We start from the raw sequence: 14,701 nt of genomic DNA, 5'->3' as shown, positions 1-14,701 counted from the left end.
AATTAGAAAACACTAAGAAAAATCCTCCTTTAGTTTGAGGCATAATGAAAGGACTCTGAAGGGCCATAAAGCTTTTGTACAAGTTTCACTAAGTATAACCTAACTTTTGCCATTCATTTAACTCCAAACAAATCTGCACTGTATTCAATATAATAAGTGAACATACCCTCTGCAGATTGTACGTCTCCTACACATATTATTTTTCAAATGAACGTAAATGTTATTGTGATTAATAAAATACAAATTCATAGTAGCTTTTAGTTCTCACATTTTCCTCAAATAATAGTACAGAATTACTTTCATGTTCCCATGTGTCTGAAAAATTTATGCAAGTTAAAAAGTAGAGCATATACTTGGAAATAGCTGAAATCACAGAACTAGACCTTATGCAAATAAAAAGCAAAATTATATTTAGGCTATTCCTATGTCTCTATATAGGAATATTTCAATTAAAAAAGTCAATCATCTGTTTAATAGAATTAACCATTACTAGGAAAGGCTATCTTTAAGCAAACATATTAAAGTATTAAAAAAAATCTTTCACAAATTATCTGATTTATGATAAAACATGCCATATTATTTAGTAGAGCTATCCAATTTTCCTCCCTCCTCCCAACTGTTTTCAAACAATTATAAGGGCAGTCTTGAAATAAGTCTTACTTGCTGAGTCTTTCTAAATTCTTCCAATAGTTTTAGTGCCATATCATAATCTTTCAGCAAATGATATGCTATAGCATATCCAATCCATGAAGCACGTTGTGTTGGGCGCAACTGAAGAAGTTGATACCTTGTTTCCTTTAATAAAGAGCAGGGGGAGAAATGATAGAATTTTAGAATTGGAAGGAACCTTAACCATCATATTTGACATGAGAGGCTTCATTTTACAGAAAAGGAATCTAAGGACAAACAGGGTTACATGATTTGCCCTCTCTCTTTTTAACTTACTATAAAACAGCTGAGCACATGATAATAATTTCCTAAACTACTAAATTTTACATTTAGCATATATTTCTACAGAACTTTGGTCTCTATGCCTTTTTAAGTAAAATTACTTTCTAATAAGGATCATTTTAATACTTCAACTAAAAATACTATCTGTATTTGTCCTATACGTTAAAATAAAGTCTTCAGGCCCACAAAACTTTCAATAGACTTTCAGATTTTTCCCCTCACTTTTCATGACTGGTCGTTGAAAGTGATTTCTTATAATGAATTTTTCACACACTACTACATTGAAATTCGAGTTGTCAACCATATTAATATTGTTTCATAAGTTTATATAACTATAAATATAATTTTCTAGACTTGAAAGAAATTGAAGTATGATTAAAAATGAGAGGAAAAAAACTAAGAATATACAAGTAAGATACACCACTACTGACACTGGAAACTCCAGGCAAAAATCTCAAAATCTGACACATTTCTATGGTCCTGAAGATTTTCATTTTTTGAAACTAACATTGGTAAAGATGCATTGGAAAGCTACCCTTGGAGCCAAGAAGAGTTGAGTTCAAATTTCACCTCTGACACACACTGACTACGCGACCCTAGGTTAGTAACTTAATCACTTAACATAAATCTCTAAGTTTCCATATTGCTGAGCAAGTGCCCACACACATCTGTTGTAGGAGTTTCTTTACAAAACGCTCCCTCCTCTCCACAGATTCAGTCATGACCCTCCTGCCTTCTCCCCCAAAATACTATAAGCTAGTGTAGAGAGATGAGAGTTTTGGGGATCTGGACCTGTAATTGCATGAATTTTATGTGTGTACATAAATAGCTTATTTCTTGTTTACAGTTTCAGAGAATTGACTGGTCCATGGTCCCCGGCTGCCATGTGATACAGGCAAGACTTTACCCCAGATCTTCCTGACTCCAAGGGCAGTCCACCAAAAAGGTGCTTGTCAGTGTCATACGTACATAAATCCATAGAAAGTAAGCTCAAAGAATCCCACAGTTGGAATGGACCTAAGAAACCATCTAATCCAAGTGACACTGAACAAGAATACCTTCTCCAACAAGTAAGAAGTCATTCAGACTTTGCTTAAAGATCTCCAGTGAGATCTCACACATGATGCCCCATTAAACTGCTGGACAACTTCAACTGTCAGGAAGTTCTCCTTTATATCATATGAAAATCTCTCTCTTTGCACCTTCTGCTCTCTGGGTGCAAACAGAACCAGCCTAACTGTCCTTCCACATAAAAAAGTCCATCAAATAACTGAAAACTACTCTTCTCTTAACTAAACATTCCTAGCACCTTCAGTTAAAAAGTCAAGCATGACCATGTCCCTTGCCTGCCATTTCTTCAAGAAGCTTCAAAGGTTACTCATTGCTATTAGGATAAAATACAATCAATGACATTGTTTTAGTCATCAATCCACAACAGAAAAAACAAATTATCAAATTATTTTCTTCTTCTTATACTTTAATAGTAAATGTTAAATTAGAGAGATAGCACAGCACAGTGGAGAGAGAGCCAGAGAGCTAATTTCAGAATAAGGATGTCCTGAGTTCAAGACTTGCCTCTGACACATAGATGCTGGGGATGTGACCGCTAACAAGTGGAAACGAAAAGGAAAGTATTAATTACCTTGATTTATTTTTAATTTGATTACAAGATTAAACTCTTCTCTTTAGGAAAAGTTAGCCCCTGTATTTAATAGGAATGTATGTGTAGAACCCATATAAAACTGTATGCCATCTCAGGGAGGGAGTGGGGAGATGCGGGAAAGGGGGAGAGGGAGGAGAAAAAATCTAAGATATATGGAAGTGATTTTCAGAACACTGAAAATAAATAAAATAATAATAAAGGAAAAGCTAGCCCTAACAGCTTAGCCAGACTAACAAAGATAGTCTCAAGTCTAGGTTAACTATGGATTTAGTGGATAAATTGAAGAGACTTTATTATTTAGTAGTAGATAATTTAGAATAAGATGTAATAAAATAATCATAGGATTACTCTTCTTAAAGGCTAAACTCCCCTTTCTAGTTTCTAGCAGAAAAGGGAGTTGAACAAAGGTGAGGTTCCCCTTTTTGGAAGCTGAAGAAAGGTTAGACAAAGGTTAAATTCCTTTTTCCAGTCTTTTCCAGTCTTCTTTTTTTCTTGAGCTAGAGTCTAAGTTGAGTAATAAAATCTTTTAAAGAAGATGATGTCCCCCCCACCCCACAACACCACCCCCTCCCAGCCAGGGGACAGTGACTGCAAACTACTGACCAGAAGTTTCTCTTTCCCAGTACACCTTCTGATTACAAAAGGCACTACCTGTAAGTAAAGGACTTCTGGGCAAGATTAAGAAAGCCTGGGAGAAACTAACGAATCAGGTAATGTGCTTTGTCCAACTGAATTATGTTCAAAACAAGTTTCTATCATTCTTTTAACTCGTTTTTTCTATAATAAAAATCAGTTTTATATATCATTCCTGGTCTGACCTCTGAGGAGTCAGGTGACTTAATTTGATATGCAAATACTAGCTTTGTAAATTAAATCACAGATGGTTCGGTAACTTTGTCCTCAATTTTCTTTTTATTAAATTAATTAATTTTAACACAGGACATTTAGTGTCAATATCTGAGGCAACTCTCTAAATACAAAAACTGCAGAACAGGTGTCAATCTCCATTATTAATAAAGAATACCAAAGAAATTACAGCCCACTCCCCCAAAAATTTAACTCACATATACTTGCAAAATACAAAACTCAATTCATTGAAAGTCACATACTGAGCCTGGGTCAAAGGATATCATGTTATTAACTTAAAGTACAAACAATTGATGGATTTTCTTTTATTCCCAGTTTCAACTTCAAAGATGACTAATGATGAGGCTAAAGAAAGCTAGAGATGTATTGCCTATTAATTTATGCCTCGTTTAAACCTTCTGGAAATTATCTTATTCACCTTTGATCACCTTTATATGATGTTACACATCATATAAAAGACACTGAATAAGTATTTGTGGAGTGAATGAATGGTCTAACCTCACTCACAATTTGGAAATAAGGCCTATGGCCATGATTCAGTTGCTACTAGGGAACTCTCAAGTGAGAAAACTCTCTCCACCAATGCAAGTAGGCATTTCTCTGTAACTTACATTCAAATAAAACTACCTAGAGCACTAATTCACCTTTTAAATTATAACTGTTTTAAAACACATAAAGTTAACATTAGAATACTTACACGATAGCCTTCAAGGTCTCTCATTTGGATTTGTAACAAAGAGAGGTCCCTCAGGATCTGGAGATTGTCTTTATCTAATTTGAGGGCATTTCGATAACACTTTATAGCCTCATCATATTTTTTATCAGAACGCTGCAAAAGTCCATATACATGCCAACCTAACAAGTTAAAGAAATCAACATTCATAGACACTAGAACACAACACTGTACTTTTTTTTTAACATACTTCAGAAAGTCTTATTTTTAAAAATTAGGGCTTTATACTACAAAGAATTAAAGTGTGCTAGGCATTTACACTTCATCATGACTATAAAACTAAATCTCACACTAAAAGTGACCATAATATTAAATATTTTTTATTTTTAATAATATTTTATTTTCCTAGAAGGACTTATATGAAAAGGAGGAGAACTTTGTACACAGCAACAACCACAGTGTGCACAGAATTTTTTTGGCAGACTTAGGTTAGCCCTTCACAGCAATGCAAGGATCTAAAAAATTCCCGATAGACTCAAGGCAAAATGCCTTCCACATCCAGAGAAAGAACTACAGAATTCAACCACAGAATGAAGTAGACCATTTTCTTTTGTATTGTGTTTTCTTTTATGATTTCTCCCATTCATTTTAATTCTTCTGTGCAACATGACTAAGGTAAAAATGTATTTAATAAGAATGTATGTGTAGAGCCTATATAAGATTGCACGCCATCTTGGGGAGGGAGGTGGGAAGGGAGGAGGTAAGGGAGGAGGGAGAAAAAAAATCTAAGATTTATGGAAGTGACTGTAGAAAACTGAAAACAAATAAATTAATTTTTTAAAAAAAGACAAAAATAATATTTTATTTTTCCAGTTTTCAGAGGAAGAAATTAAAGCTATCTATAGTCATATAAAAAATGCCCTAGGGGCGGAGCCAAGATGGCGAAGTAGAAAGACGCACATACACATAGCTCCGAACACACAAACCACAGAACGGCTAGAGGGGACCAAGCCAGGGCGAATTCTGCACCCAGAGACCACGGAGTATTGGAGCGAGGGAGATTTCTGCTCCGGAGAGACCTGCGGACCTCTCGCGGGGGGTCCTTCTGGGCGCCGGGATGGGGAGCGGAGTGCGGCCCTGCCACGGCCGCGACACTGAGGGGAGGAGATCCGAGAGGGCTACGGGGATGGGATCACCAGTGGCCATGCGGGTCCCCCCACCCACAGAGGGACCTGCAAACCTCTCACAAAAGGTCCGTCGCGCTGCAGATGCGGAGCCCAGCCCGGACCTGCGGCGGCGGTGGCGGCCGCGGATCCGAGAGAATCTCTTTGGCGGGTTGAGAGGGGAGTGGGGTGCCCCCAAGGCTCGGGCCCCCCCAGGAGGTGGGGGCTGAGAGGCGGCTGCGGACGGCTGCGGACGGGGGCTCCCCAAACGGGCAGGAGCTTGGACCCATTGTGGAAGGTCTGTGCATAAACCCCCAGAGGGAACTGTACCTGAGAGGCGGCCCTGCCCCTGACCACCTGAACCTAATTCTCACACTGAATAGCAGCCCTGCCCCCGCCAAAAATCCTAAGGCGGGAAGCAGCATTTGAATCTCAGCCCCCAAACGCTGGCTGGGAGGACCAGGAGGCGAGGTGGGTGTGAGGAGAACATTCAGAGGTCAAGCCACTGGTTGGAGAAAATGCCAAGAAAAGGGAAAAGAAATAAAACTATTGAAGGGTACTTTTTCGGAGAAAAGACACTTCCTCCCTTCCTTTCTGATGGGGAGGAACAATGCTTGCCATCAGGCAAAGACACAGAAATCGAGGATTCTGTGTCCCAGCCCACCCAATGGGCTCGGGCCATGGAAGAGCTCAAGAGGAATTTTGAAAATCAAGTTAGAGAGGTGGAGGAAAGACTGGGAAGGGAAATGAGAGGGATGAGGGAGAAGCATGAAAAGCAGATCAGCTCCCTGCTAAAGGAGAACCAAAAAAATCTTGAAGAAATTGGCACCTTGAGAACTAGCCTAACTCAGCTGGCAAGGGAGGTGCAAGGGGCCAATGAGGAGAAGAATGCTTTCAAAAGCAGAATTAACCAAATGGAAAAGGAGATTCAAAAGCTCACTGAAGAAAATAGATCTTTCAAAACTGGAATGGTACGGATGGACGCTAAGGACTTTTCGAGAAAGACAGATATCTCAGAACATACCGCGCAGATTCGAAAAATGGAAGATAATGTGAAATATCTTATTGGAAAAACAACTGACCTGGAAAATAGATTCAGGAGAGACAATGTAAAAATTCTGGGACTACCTGAAAACCATGATCAAAAGAAGAGCCTAGACATCATCTTCCATGAAATTATCAAGGAAAACTGCCCTGAGATTCTAGAACCAGAAGGCAAAATAAATATTCAAGGAATCCGCAGAACACCGCACGAAAGAGATCCAAAAAGAGAAACTCCTAGGAGCATTGTGGCCAAATTCCAGAATTCCCAGGTGAAAGAGAAAATATTGCAAGCAGCTAGAAAGAAACAATTCAAGTATTGTGGAAATACAATCAGGATAGCACAAGATCTGGCACCCTCTACATTGAGGGATAGAAGGGAATGGAATAGGATATTCCAGAAGTCAAAGGAACTAGGACTAAAACCAAGAATCACCTACCCAGCAAAACTGAGTATAATACTTCAGGAGAAAAAATGGTCTTTCAATGAAATAGAAGACTTTCAAATTTTCCTGATGAAAAGACCAGAGCTGGAAAGAAAATTTGACTTTCTAACACAAGAATGAAAAGAACCATGAAAAGGTGAACAGCAAAGAGAAATCATAAGGGACTTACTAAAGTTGAACTGTTTACATTCCTACATGGAAAGACAATATTTATAACTCTTGAAACATTTCAGTATCTGGGCACTGGGTGGGAGTACATACACACACACATGCACACACGCACACATACATAGAGACAGAGTGCACAGAGTGAATTGAAGAGGATGGGATCATATCTTAAAAAAAAAAATGAAATCAAGCAGTGAGAGAGAAATATTGGGAGGAGAAAGGGAGAAGTTATATGGGGCAAATTATCTCTCATAAAAGAGGCAAGCAAAAGACTTATTAGTGGTGGGATAAAGAGGGGAGGCAAGAGAAAAACATGAGGTCTACTCTCATCACATTCCACTAAAGGAAAGAATATAATGCACACTCATTTTGATAGGAAAACCTATCTCATAATACAGGAGAGTGGGGGACAGGGGCACAAGCAGGGTGGGGGGGAGGATGGAGGGGAGGGCATGGGGAGGAGAATGCAATACGAGGTCGACACTCATGGGGAGGGAAAGGACCATAAGAAAATAGAAGTAAAGGGGGACAGGATAGGATGGAGGGAAATATAGTTAGTCCTATACAACACAACTAGTATGGAAATCATTTGCAAAACTAAACAGATATGGCCTATATTGAATTGCCTATCTTTCAAGGGGAAGGGGTGGAGAGGGAGGGAGCTAAGGAGGTTGGAACTCAAAGTGTTAGGACCAAATGTAATGTTCTTACCACTGGGTAACAAGAAATACAGGTTAAGGGGTCAAGAAAGCTATCTGGTCCTACAGGACAAAAGAGAAGACGGAGACAAGGGCAGGGAGGGAGGATAGAGGAGAGAGCAGATAGGTCACAGGGGCAATTAGAAAGCTCGGGTTTGGGGGGGGGGAGGGGATAAAAGGGGAGAAAATTTGTAACCCAAAATTGTGTGAAAATAAATGTTAAAAATTAATTTAAAAAAATGCCCTAGATCACTACTGATTAGAAAAATTCAAATCAAAACTACTCTGAGGTACTACATCACGCCTTAAGACGGGCTAACATGACAAAATAGGAAAATGATAAATGTTGGAGAAGATGTGGAAAAACTGGAACACTAATGCATTGTTGGTAGAGTTGCAAACTGATCCAACCATTCTAGAGAGCAATTTGGAACTATGCCCAAAGGACTATAAAAGTGTTCATACCCTTTAACCCAGCAATACCACTTTTAGATCTGTATCCCAAAGAGATCATAAAAACAGGAAAAGGAACCACATAAACAAAAATATTTATAGTAGCTCCTTTTTGTGGTAGCAAAGAATTGAAAATTGAGGGAATGTCTGTTAACTGGGGAATGGCTGAACAAGTTGTGGTATATGAATGTAATGGAATATTATTGTGCTATAAGAAACGATGAGCAGCTGACTTCAGAAAAACCTGGAAAGACTTATATGAACTGATGCTGAGTGAAATGAGCAGAATCAGGAGAACATTATACACAGTCACAGCCACATTGTGCAATGACTGGCCTCGACAGTCTTAGTTTCTCTCAGCAATGCAAGGATCTAAAACAACTCCAACAGATTCATGATGGAAAATGCTATCTACATCCAGAGAAAGAACTTGGGACTCTGAATGCAGATGGAAGCACAGTTTGCTCTCCTTTTCTTTTGTTGTTTTGTTTCTTCTTTTTCGTGGTTCCTCCCATTAGTTTTAATTCTTCTTTACATCATGACTAATGTGAAAATGTTTAATATGAATGTATAAATAAAACCTATATCAGATTGCATGCCATCTAGGGGAGGGGAGAGGAGAGGATAAGAGAGAAAATTCAAAACTCAAAATATTACAAATAAATAATTATAAATAATTATAATACAATTAATAACATATATAAATAAATTTAAAAATATTTTATTTTTCCCCAATCACATGTAAAAACCATTTTTAACATTATTTTTTTAAAGTTTTGAGTTCTAAATTCTATCCTTCTTCGCTGAGACATAATCTGATACAGGTTATACATGTGCAATCATGCAAAACATTATTAGTCATTTTGTAGAAGAAGACTTGAGAAAAAAAGAGAGAGGGAGGGGAGGGGAGGGGAGGGGAGGGGAGGGAAGGGGAGGGAAGGGAAGAGAAAGAGGGAAGGAGTAGGTTTCAGTGTGTAATCAAAGAACATCAGTTCTTTCTGTGGAGATGGATAGCATTTTTCATCCTGAGTTCCTGGGGATTGTCTTGGATCATTGTATTGCTGAGAAAAGCTAAGTCATTCACAGTTGTTCACTATATAATACTGTGGTTGCTGTGTACAATGTTCTCCTGGTTCTGCTCACTTCACTCTGTATCAGTTCTTGTAAGTCTTTCCAGGTTTTTCTGAAATCATCCTGCTCATCATTTCTTATAACACAATAACATTCAATCAAAATCATATACCACAATTTGTCCAGCCATTCCCTAATTGATGGGCATCCCCTCAATTTCCAGTTCTTTGCCACCACAAAAAAGAGCTGCTATAAATATTTTTGTGCAAATAGGTTCTTTTCCCTTTTTTAAAAATCTCTTTGGGACACAGACTTAGTAACGTTATTGCTGGATCAAAGGACCTTTGGGCAGAGTTTGATTGCCCTTTGGGGATAGTTCAAAATTGCTCTCTAGAATAGCTGGATCAGTTCACAATTCTACCAACAATACATTAGTGTCCCAGCTTTCCCATATAACCTCCAACATTTATCATTTTCCTTTTTTGTCATTAGTCAATTTGATGAGTATGAGGTGGTACCTCAGAGTTGTCTTATTTTGCATTTCTCTAATAAGTCATGATTTAGAGGGGCAGATAGGTGGTACAGTGAATAGAGTACCACCCCTGAGTCAGAAGGACCTGAATTCAAATCCTGTCTCAGACACTTGACACATTTACTAGCTGTATGACCTTGGGCAAGTCACTTAACCCCAATTGCCTTACCTTCCCTCCTCCAAAAAAAAACTTATTTCATCCTAATATTAAGTAATTTTAAAAATAATTTTATATTAGTTCATCTGACCAAGAAGTCTCTTTGTATACTCCATTCACTAAATTACTCTGACTGGTAACACACACATAATAGGGTAAGGGTTCCAAGTCTCTTTTCTTTATGAACATTTAAGGTTTTAGCACATCTTTCAAGCAAAAAATTCATAATATTTACATGCTGTCTTCATTCTGCAGAGAGCACTTAACTAAAGAAGTATTTAAATATATGGTTACCAGAGAACCCCATTTGATAATATTACTGTGCCTACTTGGAAGACATATTAACTGACGCAGACTAAAGTCACCAGAACTAAGAAAACATTATATGTGATGATGACAATATAAATGGAAAGAACAATCCCTTCCCCACCCCAGTTAACATAAAGTTGTAATTACAATGGTCAAGTTTGTCCCTACAAAAGAGATATAAGAATGCATTTCCCTATCTTATTTGAAGAGAAAGGGATTCTATGGATGTGAAATGTTTCATATACTGTCAGACTTTATTCATGTTTAGTGGGGCAGCTAGATGGTGCAGTGGACAGAGCACCACTGTAGGAGTCAGGAGGACCTGACTTCAAATCTCACCTCAGACACTTGACACTCATGTGTGACCTTGGGCAAGTTACTTAACCCCAACTGCCTCATCATGGGTCATCTCCAGTCATCCTGATGAATATCTGGTCCCTGGATTCAGATGGTTCTGGAGGAGAAGTGAGGCTAGTGACCTGAACAGCCCTCCCTCACTCAAAACAAAGTCAAGTGCAAGTCATGTCATCATTTCTCTGACGGCATGGTCTTTTTCGGCAACAAAGGACAAACACACATTCATGTTTAGTATTTCTGAATTTTTTTTCTCTCTTATTCTTTGTTATAAAGGGGTGACAGTCAGATGAAGGCGATACATCAGTTAATAAAGATGATATAAAAACAAAAACAGTAAATTATTTTTAGAAATATTACTAAACCTAATCATATTAAATTAGGGTCAGATAAGCTTTTTCTTAAGAACACAAAGCCCATGTAAAAAGGTAAGAAGAGGGAAATTTTTTTAAAAAACTTTATGAATGTCTGTGTATGGGAAAACTGACATTAAGTCAAAACAAATTTATATCATCCAGTTTGAAAAGTATTTTAGGGCTAGACATTAGGGCTTAAGTGGTATAACTCCTCCTCAACTTTATAGAAGACAAAACTTGAAGCTCAGAATGAATGAAAGAAAAAAATATTGATTACTATGTGTCAAATAGTGGGCTAAGCACTAGGGATACAAACAGAAAAATCAAAATGTCCCTGAGAGAATCAAAGAACTCATACTCTAATCAGAAGAGACAACACATGAAAGAAAGTCTAGTAACAGACAAATAGAGAGACCCATTATTCCTAAAGATTCCATAATAGGGCAAACAGCAAGACCCTGACATCAGATGGCAATCCTAGGAAACTGAAAGAGGGAAAGGTAGGACAGATGGTAAGGCCTACTGTTCCTCCATCTCACTAGATGAAAAAGAGCTGGAGACTCTCTTCTTATCTAAGCTATGTGAACAGTTAAGCAGCCCAGATGTGTTGGAGGCAGTCCAGGGCCAAGGGAAGGCATAAAGGGAAGACAAGATGGAAGGATGCCCCCCCAAAAAATGACGATCAAGTTATACAAATTAAATTTAATAAACATTATTTACAAGAGAAAAAATATAATTGTAAGACAGGCCCCAGTCAGGTTATAAAAAATATGTCCAAAAGAAATTAAGTTAAAATACCTCTATCAATAATGTGCAATTAACTAAAACCTGATTAAATTAAACATTCCTCTAAACTTTTTAGCCTTGTAATGTGGGGAGATTCTATTTAACTATACATTTAAATACTCAAAGATCAACATGTTCACTTAATATATTGCATCTTACATTACAGTTACATGTTGTGTATAATTACTCCTCTCTACTACAAGATCCTTTAGGCCAAGGACACCTAAGTTGAGCCATGAAGGCAAAGGATTTCAGCACAGTAAAAATATTCAAAAACTGAAAAATAGGATCTATCAGTTGGGAAAGAGATGAATAAATAGGTATATTTGAATAGAATGGGACATTAATGAACTGTGCCAAATTAGCAACTCAACAGGGAAAGACTTGCATGAAATAATGCAAAAAGAAAAAAGCTGAACCAGAAAAACAATATAAGCAATAACTACTACAATGTAATCAAAAAGAAAACAAAAAAGCAAGAAAACTAAAATTAAAGGCAATGATCAATACTCCAAACAAAAGATGGAAAAACACATTTTCCTCCTCTTCATAGGAAAATAGGCAACTATAGTTTGCAAATATTTATGTGATGCAGTTAGTATATATACTGGTTTGGTTTAACTGTTTTTCTTTGGGATAAGGAAAGGTTCCAAACAGAAGTAAAAAGAGATATAAACAAACATCTCATATAAGAAACAAAAGGTATCAATAAAATGGGAGAGGAAAGGAAGGAAAAGGAAAAAGTTCATTCTAACCACTAACTATTCCTATCTGTGAATTATTCCAAAGCTATACAATGGCTTTAGAGTATGAGATGTAAGCCATAGATGAACTCACATGACAGAGTGGAAATAGTTCTGGATTTATAGCCAGTAGCCTCAGCTTCAAATTCTACCTCTGGACAATTGGACAATTCATTTAATCTCTCTTTGTAAAATGAGGGATAGTACCATATGATCTCTAAGGTGTTTTCCAATTCAAAATCTATGACCTTGTCAGCCTATGATCCTGTCTTATTTATAGTGATAATTCTATTAATACCTAGCACCTTTTTGCCCATAAATGGTTAATAAGCATTTGAATTACGATGTTGACCCCAATGTGGGAAGGATAACAATTTCATTAAAGTATCTGTTTTTTTATACTCTTAACAGTTCATTCCATTATTTTGACAGAGATGATAAAATGCAAAATAAGAACTACAAATTAAACTAAAGAACTACTTCAAAAGGATACAGACATGACTCTTGACATCATTCCGCAGTCCTTTACGAACAAATTCATATGCTTCTTCTTTCTTTCCTAAACAGCTCAATGTCAACCCTTTCATAGCCAAGGTTTCTGAAAAAGAATAATAAACCTATATACTTATACATAAGAATTTCAAAAATCTTTGCCTATGTTGAAATTCAACCCCTGAGATTTTTTCAGATTACAAATCAAACTTCATGGAATCACTTCGAGATGAAACTGCACCTTGGAGCAAAGTCTAAAAATCAGTTCTTACAACTGGCAAGTATCTGTTACTTTTAGCTAAGCAAAACATTTATAACACAGTACTGAGCAAATTGTTGTACGTAACACTTAAGAACTAACAGGTATAACCAAAGCAGCTTCCTGCTATTCCAAAGCCTTCTTTCACTGACCTTGATCTGCCTAGTATTCAGAAAGGGCTTTTTTTCTGAAACAATTAGTAGTCTAATTCTACCCACACTGTTAAAGCAGGGGTTTCTTAAATCTCAGGACAGTCCAGATTCTTTTCTATAATTGGCTTTCCCAGGCAATGTCTCCTCTTCTCTTTAAGAGCCTCCATACTCTTGTGCTTTGGGTCAAGTTCAAAACAGAAATTAAACACTTAATGTGAATTGAATTTAAGTGAGAAGCTTCCAAATTTTTTCACCTAAAACCTTAAGTTACAATCAACTAAAATCTCATCATTTCCTAAACTCATGTCCCACTCATGAGACAAATAATAGTTTAGTAAGAATGTTTTTATTCTAATGATATTTTTCTCTTCTTGGTTAATATGAAATTAAAAATAATTACATGGAACAATTTCATTGTGAAAGGAGTTAATTTTTTTCTAATTTGTTCCAAATTTTCTGAATTTACTATTCTCTCATTGGGCAAGTAACTCCATGCTAACAGAAGAGCACATTTCAAACACAGAAGTGATCTTAAGGCAAATTAGCTCAAGAAACACTGACCTTGAAAGTGGGTTTCAATTTTAATAATAAAACCATCAACCCAGTTACCTGCAGGCATGAAAAGATATTGATATTTCAAAATTACTTATTTTTCCTCAGCAAATCCACCCTAACAACTATTTTCTATTTTGGATAATTAACAAAAAGTTGGTAATTCCAAAGCAAATACTAGAATAGAAGAGAAGTAATCCAGTAGCATGCTGAGAAATTAAGGGGGAAACAGCACAGGATTCAAATTTTTCATCTTAATAAATCCAAAAAGCAAATAAATTGAATATACACTCCTTCTGGATAGAGTAGAAAGACAACACTAGGAAACAAAAGATCCAAGTTCTGCTTCTATTCTTGCTGAAGCCATGTAAGCTCTTATCTGTGAGGTATGTCTGCAGGTCCTTTCTATCTTTTATGGTACTATAAACTTCAGTTTCCTTAATTATAAAATATCCTATTTTCTTCATAGAAAGAGATATTATGAAAATCAAATGAGAAAACACTCCTGAAAACAGCTCTGTAAAATATTATACATGTAGTATGGATGAATTATTATACAATTCTTTTTTATCCCTAAAACTCCTTGAAATGCCATCTCCACTTTTTTTTAATGGCACACTCACCTTTTTTTCTTTTTAAAGAAGAAATAATCTTTTGTATCCCTAGAGCTAAAGAGTCCTGATCTTCATGCAGGTCCATGAACATCTGTTCATAATCCCCAACCACTATCTTTAATCCAAACCTCAACCCTACCATTCTCAAATATGTGTCACTGGTTATAATGGATTGTAGATGAATTAACAAAAAACTTAACA

At 36.8% G+C, this 14,701-nt stretch overlaps 1 protein-coding gene across 11 annotated transcripts in view; it reads right to left on the bottom strand.

Moving 5' to 3' along the window:
• NAA16 (N-alpha-acetyltransferase 16, NatA auxiliary subunit) overlaps positions 1 to 14,701 on the bottom strand; it is a 98,779-nt gene that overhangs the window by 63,887 nt on the left and 20,191 nt on the right. For all 11 annotated transcript variants that reach the window (XR_011968807.1, XR_011968805.1, XR_011968804.1 and 8 more), the window contains exons 3-5: positions 12,925 to 13,029; positions 4,179 to 4,336; positions 661 to 795 (exon numbers count right to left, since the gene is read on the bottom strand). Coding sequence is in view for 8 of the 11 variants with exons in the window: in XM_072617112.1 (XP_072473213.1) it covers positions 661 to 795; positions 4,179 to 4,336; positions 12,925 to 13,029 (398 nt within the window). In the remaining 3 variants the exon portion in view is untranslated. The remainder of the gene's footprint in view (positions 1 to 660; positions 796 to 4,178; positions 4,337 to 12,924; positions 13,030 to 14,701) is intronic.

This window comes from Notamacropus eugenii, chromosome 6 (genome assembly GCF_028372415.1).
Source record: "Notamacropus eugenii isolate mMacEug1 chromosome 6, mMacEug1.pri_v2, whole genome shotgun sequence".
Classification (NCBI taxonomy): domain Eukaryota; kingdom Metazoa; phylum Chordata; class Mammalia; order Diprotodontia; family Macropodidae; genus Notamacropus; species Notamacropus eugenii.
This window is presented reverse-complemented; position numbering and strand designations above follow the sequence as displayed.